Raw genomic sequence first — 6,333 nt, 5'->3', positions numbered from 1 at the left:
GTCATTTATTAAAATTCTTAAAATTTTAACAAGAAAGTGAATCTCGTTTTTCACACCATCCATCCCTGCCCTCTGGCACTGGGAAGCCATTCCCTGTGTCCTGTCCCTCCAGCCCTTGGCCCCAGTCCCTCTCCAGCTCTCCTGGAGCCCCTTTAGGCCCCAAAAGGGGCTCTGAGCTCTCCCTGGAGCCTTCTCCTCTCCAGGTGAGCACCCCCAGCTCTCCCAGAGGGGCTCCAGCCCTGGAGCAGCTCCGTGGGTTCTTCTGGATTCTTTCCAGTAGCTCCACATCCTCCTGATGTTGGAATTCCCAGATCTGCAGATGGGGAATCACCTGAGTGGGGCAGAAGGACAGAACCCCACCTCCCCCGCTGCTCACTCCTATTGCCACACACAGACCCACGGGCACAGGGGTGTGTACCCGGTACACCCAAACCTCCACTGCGCTAAACAGTGCCTAAATCAAGAGAATAAACTCTGACCAAACATGGCCTAGGCCGCTGGGCCCGGCCCTCCCCGCACCTCTCCCTGGAAGATCGAGTAGAGCTCCGGCAGCGGCTCCATCGCCTCCAAAGGCCCGGCGACAGGCAGCTGGATTCACACCGCGCTACCGCATTTCCCCTCCGAGATGCTGCGGAAAGAGACATTTCATTAACACCCGAAAAACCGCAGAGAGCCCTCAGGGTTCAGCGGCTCAGGGGGCGCGGGGATGGACCCGGGCGGAACACGCGGTGCCCTGGTGCAGGACTGACCCGAACCGGCGCGGTGGAACGGAACAGCTCTTCCCGGAGTCCTTGGGGTGGCAGGGATACCTCAGCGCCCGCGACAACAACACCAACGCGCCGCCATGGCCTCAACCCCGCCCCCGCCATTGCCCCCTCACCCTGAGGGGCCGCTCTCTCCGCCAATCACAGTGCGCAATGCTGCCGGGTGGCCACGTGCAACCAATCAATGTTACTCATGCTGGCAAGAGCAGGCCTGCCACCAATCAGCGCTGGGCGCGCCAGAAAGCGCCGCGCTCCCGGCTCCATCCCCGGCGCGCCGGCAGCGTGTCAAGGGGGCGGGGCAACCAGCGCGCTCCGCCAATCATCGCGGCGTGCGCGGGGCCGGCAGCCAATGAGGCGCGGGGGGCGGGGCCCGGCGGCCCGCCATGATCGAGCAGCAGAAGCGGAAGGTCCCGGGCCCCGGGCCTGGCCCCGGCCCCGCTCCCGGACCGCCCCCGGCACCCCCTGCCCCCGGCGCCGCCCCCGCGCCCGGCCCCGACCTCCCGCTGGTCCCCGTGCCCGCCAAGCGGCCCCGCCATGACCTGCCGGGGGCGCCGGGCACGGGCGGCGCAGGGGGGCAGCCCCCGGCCGGGGCTCTGCTGCAGTCGGTAACCGGGGGAAAAAGTGAGGGGAGGGTGGGCGAGCGTGAGGATGGGGTGGGAAYAGACCCGGGATAGGATGGAAAGGTGAGGGAGGGAGCCTGGGGATGATTCCAGTGGGAGGGAAGGGCCAGGAGGGTGCTGGGACTGGGTTCTGCTGTGGCACCTCCAGTGCTGCGTCCGAGTCTGGGACCCTCAGAGCAGGACGGGCCCGGAGGGGCTGGAACGTGTCCGGGGCACTGGGGAAGGGGCTGAGCCTGGAGCAAAGGGGGATCAGGGGGGATCTTGTGGCTTTGCACAACTCCCTGACAGGAGGGGGCAGCCGGGGGGRTCGGGCTCTGCTCCAGGGAACAGGGACAGGAGGAGAGGGAACGGCCTCAGGCTGGGCCAGGGCAGGGGCAGGGGGGACAGCAGGAGGAATTTCTGCATGGAAAGGGGGGTCAGGCCTTGTTAGGGGCTGCTCAGGGGGCTTTGGAATGCCCATCCCTGGAGGTGCCCAAGGACGGCCTGGACATGGCACTCAGTGCTCTGGGCTGGGGGCAGGGTGGTGATCGGGCACAGAGTGGTCTTGATGATCTCAGAGGTCTTTTCCAACATTGTTAATGCTGTGACTGTAATTCTGGTGAGATGGTGATGGGATGCAATGTGGGCAGGGTGGTTGGCAGGCTGGCCATACCCTGGGTACGTCCCCTGACCGTGTCCCCTGTGTCCCTCAGGGCCCCCCGCGCTGCTCCTCGCTGCAGGCCCCCATCATGCTGCTGTCAGGACACGAGGGGGAGGTTTATTGCTGCAAATTCCATCCCAACGGCAACACCCTGGCCTCRGCTGGCTTCGACAGGCTCATCCGTGAGTGTCCCTGCTGTCCCCAGGGCTCCCGTGGGCTCAGGCTCTGCTGCTCAGGGGTTTTAGCTCAGCCCTCCCTGTGCTGGGCGCTGACTGTGAAAGGCTCACCCAGGAGGGCTCCAGGAAGCTTTTCCCAGCTCCTCTGCAGGTCCCACCCTGATGGTACTGGGAGTGTGTCTTGCGGGGTTCCAAAAGTCTGCAGAAACACAGTTTTTAATGTTCGGGGTTTCTGAAGGGAATATTTTATTCTTTTTGTTAATAAATTCACCTTAATCAAGACCCCTCATTCATCTCAGTCCTGGGGCTCACCTGATGCTGATAATTTTCTCACACTGGACTCGGTAATGGGGGTGGTGCATCCCCTTTTTTTGCTGAATTCCCAAAGATCAGCTCCATCCACAGCAGGGGGTKTTGCCATGTTTCTGCTGTGTTCACCTGTCCCTTGCTGTCCCCCAGTGCTGTGGAACGTCTATGGGGACTGTGACAACTTCGCCACGCTGAAGGGACACAGCGGGGCYGTCATGGAGCTGCACTACAACACTGATGGCAGGTGAGGGAGGGGGCTTTGCTGGGGGAAGGGGCTTTTCTGTGCTCAGAGTCCCCCAGGGACTCACTGAGCCTCAGGAATGTGGGGCTGGGGAAGGGGCTGGAGCCCCAGGAACGGCTGAGGGAGCTGGGAAATGGGAGAAAAGGGGGATTAGGGGGGACCTTGTGGCTCTGACAGGAGGGGGCAGCCAGCGGGGTCAGGCTCTGCTCCAGGGAGCAGGGACAGGAGGAGAGGGAACGGCCTCAGGCTGGGCCAGGGCAGGGACAGGACAGACTTGATGAGGAATTTCCTCATGGAAAGGGTGGTCAGGCCTTGGAACTGCCCAGGGAGGTTTGGTGTCCCCATCCCTGGAGGTGTCCAAGGAATTGCTGGACATAGCACTCAGGGCTTGGGGCTGAGGACAAGGTGGGGATTGGGCACAGGGTGGATTTGATAGTCAGAGTGGCATGGGGTGGCTTGGAGGCACCTTAAATCCTGATAATCCTGGAGCTCCTCTCCAACCTCAGTGCACAGGGTGGGTTTGATCACATTGGAGCTCCTGTCGAGCCTCAGTGCACAGGGTGGGTTTGATCACCCTGGAGCTCCTCTCCAGCCTCAGTGATCCTGGGATTGTTGCCCTTGCTCAGTCTCTGTGTTGCATATCCTCATGGTGTGGCTTTCCCCTTCCCTGGGAGCAGCTCCTGAGCGTGGGCAAAGGCTCTGAGGGCACCTGTGAGCCACCAGTGCCATCGGTGCAGCTCTGGGGAGCAGAGCAAAGTTTGTGTTGGGTGTCTGGGAGTCGCTGGGAAGGGAGAGAGAACAAGGGAGAGACCAGTTAATTTAATAATTAAATCATTAGTCASTAATTTAATAATTAAAAAGGCTGTYCCRCCTTTGCTGCTGAGCTTTTTCTAATGCCTTTTAATTCCAAGGTCACTCCTGAGCTTGGCCACACCAACATGAAACTGCATCAGAGACACAAACCTTGTTTCCTGCAGCCTGGAATTCTGATAAACACTCCATAATCTGTCAGATGCTGCTTGAGGAAGCATAAAGACAGTTTTTAATTGGATTAATAATCCTTTAATTGGATTAATAATCCTTTAATTGGATTAAAGGGAGTTTGTCCAGTGCAGCTCCTCTGGTGTCAGTCAGGCTCCCTGAAACACCAAAAGGGGGAGATTTCTGTCCCATTAAGGAAGGTGGGAAGGGAGGGAGCTGAGCCCTGACGGTGGTTGTTCCCTGCAGCATGCTCTTCTCAGCATCCACCGACAAAACCGTGGCTGTGTGGGACAGYGAGACCGGCGAGAGGGTCAAGAGGCTCAAGGGCCACACGTCCTTTGTGAATTCCTGCTACCCRGCCCGCAGGGGACCCCAGCTCGTCTGCACCGGCAGCGACGACGGCACCGTCAAGGTCGGTGTGTCCCCGAGGGAGAAACCTGGGAAAAAAGCAGGAGTTTGTGGGATCTCCCCATTTAACTGGGCTGAATTCAGCTTTCTGGCACTCATTTTGTTGTTTTATAACTCTGAGTTCAAAATCAGAAATGTGACAGTGAATTTCACTGCTTCTTTTTTTTTGTAACTATCTGGGGGTTTTGAAAGTTGAGCTGCTCAGTTGGACTTTTTCTGCTGCTCTGGATTAACAAAAGAATCAAATTTCCTGTGAGGAAAATATTCCTGAAATCAGTGCTGGTCACTTTTCTTTCCCGAAATCTGTGCTGGTCACTTTTCTTTCCTGAAATCTGTGCTGGTCACTTCTCTTTCCTGAAATCTGTGCTGGTCACTTCTCTTTTTTGGAATCTGTGCTGGTCAAGTCTTCCCTCTCCTGTAATTTCCTGTGCTGGCCCCTTTTTCCCTTCCCTCATTCCTGTGCTCCAAAGACCCCAGATTTATTTTGTTTTTAATAAAGATCTCCAGATTTAACATTTTTTATTATGTTCTGAGTTCTAAAAAGGGATTTTATTCAAGCAATCTGAGCCTCTGCCAAGGTCTGTCCAGTTCCCTGGGATTTTGTTGTTAAAYATCCATGTGCATCTCTTATAAGTGCTATTTTTCTTTCCAGCTGTGGGATATCAGGAAGAAAGCYGCTGTCCAGACCTTCCAGAACACCTATCAAGTGCTGGCTGTCACCTTCAACGACACCAGTGACCAGATCATCTCTGGGGGCATCGACAATGATATTAAGGTAGGGCCCTGCGTGTCCCCACTGTGCCCACCTTTCCTGTCCTGTCACAGCTTTGGGACAGCCATGGGAGCCTCCTGCCTCATTTTACATCCCAAACCCCCTGGACCCGCTGTGTCCATCCCTGCTGTTGGTTTAGGGMCAGTGGGAGGGAGCTGTGACAGCCTGGCACGTGACAGCCTGGCACTGCTGCTGTCCCAGAGCCACTGTCACCCTGGAGCCACTGTGGAATGCTGGCTGTGCTGGCAGCCTGGGACAGAGCCATATATGAGGGAAACTGAGGGAAACGTGGTGACAGGTCCCCTCTGTGCCCTCTGCTCTGGTTTGCAGCTCCCTCTGCCTCCTCCTGGTGTGGAAAGTTCTTATTTAGGAGTGAGCACAACGTTTCCTTCAGCTGATTGTCCTGGTGGCTGGAGGGCTCAGGCTGTGTGCCTGTGCTCCCTGTGCCCTCAGCCCTGCTCTGACCTGTCCCCAGCCTGTCACAGCCAGTGCTCAGTGTGGCACTGCCACCGGAGCTGTCCCCAGCCTGTCACAACCAGTGCTCGGTGTGGCACTGCCATCAGAGCTGTCCCCACTGCCCACCTTTGGGAAGAACAGCCTGAAGCTATGGCAGTGGGGTAGCTGCTGCTCTGTGCCATCAGGGATTTGGGCCATTTCTGTGGTCAGTTAAAGAGCAATTCTGCAGGCGTGGGGCTGCTGATGTTTAACTCCTTGGTTTTGCATTTTGACTTGGAAGTCTTCTAAAAGGCAAATTCTGTTTTCCTCCAACACAGAGAAAGTTCCAGCCTCATGTTTTCATGGAATCATGAACTGTTAGTGATAGGAAGGGACCCTAAAGCCCACCCAGTGCCACCCCTGCCATGGCAGTGACCCCTCCGACTGTCCCAGGCTGCTCCCAGCCCCAATGTCCAGCCTGGCCTTGGGCACTCAAAGGGATCCAGGGRCAGCCACAGCTGCTCTGGGAATTCCATCCCATCCCCTCCCCACCCTCCAGGGAACAATCCCTTCCCAATATCCCATCCATCCCTGCCCTCTGGCACTGGGAAGCCACTCCCTGTACCCTGCATGTGTGAGGCTGCTGCCTCATAACTCCTTGATGGCTGAACACCAATCAAAGCCACAAATCCCATTTTCCTCCAACACCCATCAAGTTTCCATCCCCAGCAGCTGGATCCCCCAGCTGATTGCAGCAGCCCATTTCCCAGTCCCTGTGTGTGTGGAAGGGATGCCCTGGGGGCAGCACTGCCAGCTCTGTGTGCCATTCCAGGTATGGGACCTGCGGCAGAACAAGCTCACCTACAGCATGCGGGGCCACGCCGACTCGGTGACCGGCCTGAGCCTCAGCTCCGAGGGCTCCTACCTGCTCTCCAACGCCATGGACAACACAGGTGGGGCTCTGGGGGACAGCCAGGGCTGGGCATC

The 6,333-nt window shown here is 57.7% G+C and overlaps 2 protein-coding genes across 2 annotated transcripts in view; one reads left to right on the top strand and one right to left on the bottom strand.

The window, feature by feature from the left end:
- Window positions 1-867, bottom strand: part of ZCCHC17 (zinc finger CCHC-type containing 17) — a 2,921-nt gene extending 2,054 nt beyond the window's left edge. The window contains exons 1-2 of the mRNA XM_057387336.1: window positions 750-867; window positions 520-628 (exon numbers count right to left, since the gene is read on the bottom strand). Coding sequence (XP_057243319.1) covers window positions 520-561 — 42 coding nt within the window. The 5' untranslated portion in view covers window positions 562-628; window positions 750-867. The remainder of the gene's footprint in view (window positions 1-519; window positions 629-749) is intronic.
- A 260-nt stretch (window positions 868-1,127) lies between these two features.
- The window catches only part of SNRNP40 (small nuclear ribonucleoprotein U5 subunit 40), a 13,855-nt gene continuing 8,649 nt past the window's right edge, over window positions 1,128-6,333 (top strand). Inside the window, exons 1-6 of the mRNA XM_057387339.1 lie at window positions 1,128-1,369; window positions 2,077-2,206; window positions 2,660-2,753; window positions 3,978-4,143; window positions 4,792-4,914; window positions 6,179-6,299. Of these exons, the coding sequence (XP_057243322.1) occupies window positions 1,148-1,369; window positions 2,077-2,206; window positions 2,660-2,753; window positions 3,978-4,143; window positions 4,792-4,914; window positions 6,179-6,299 (856 nt within the window). The 5' untranslated portion in view covers window positions 1,128-1,147. The remainder of the gene's footprint in view (window positions 1,370-2,076; window positions 2,207-2,659; window positions 2,754-3,977; window positions 4,144-4,791; window positions 4,915-6,178; window positions 6,300-6,333) is intronic.

The sequence above is a fragment of the Malurus melanocephalus genome, unplaced genomic scaffold (assembly GCF_030028575.1).
Source record: "Malurus melanocephalus ecotype Western Australia unplaced genomic scaffold, MMel_1.1 scaffold_1192, whole genome shotgun sequence".
NCBI lineage: Eukaryota > Metazoa > Chordata > Aves > Passeriformes > Maluridae > Malurus > Malurus melanocephalus.
Note: the sequence above shows the minus strand (reverse complement) of the source record. Positions and strands in the feature narration are given on the sequence as shown.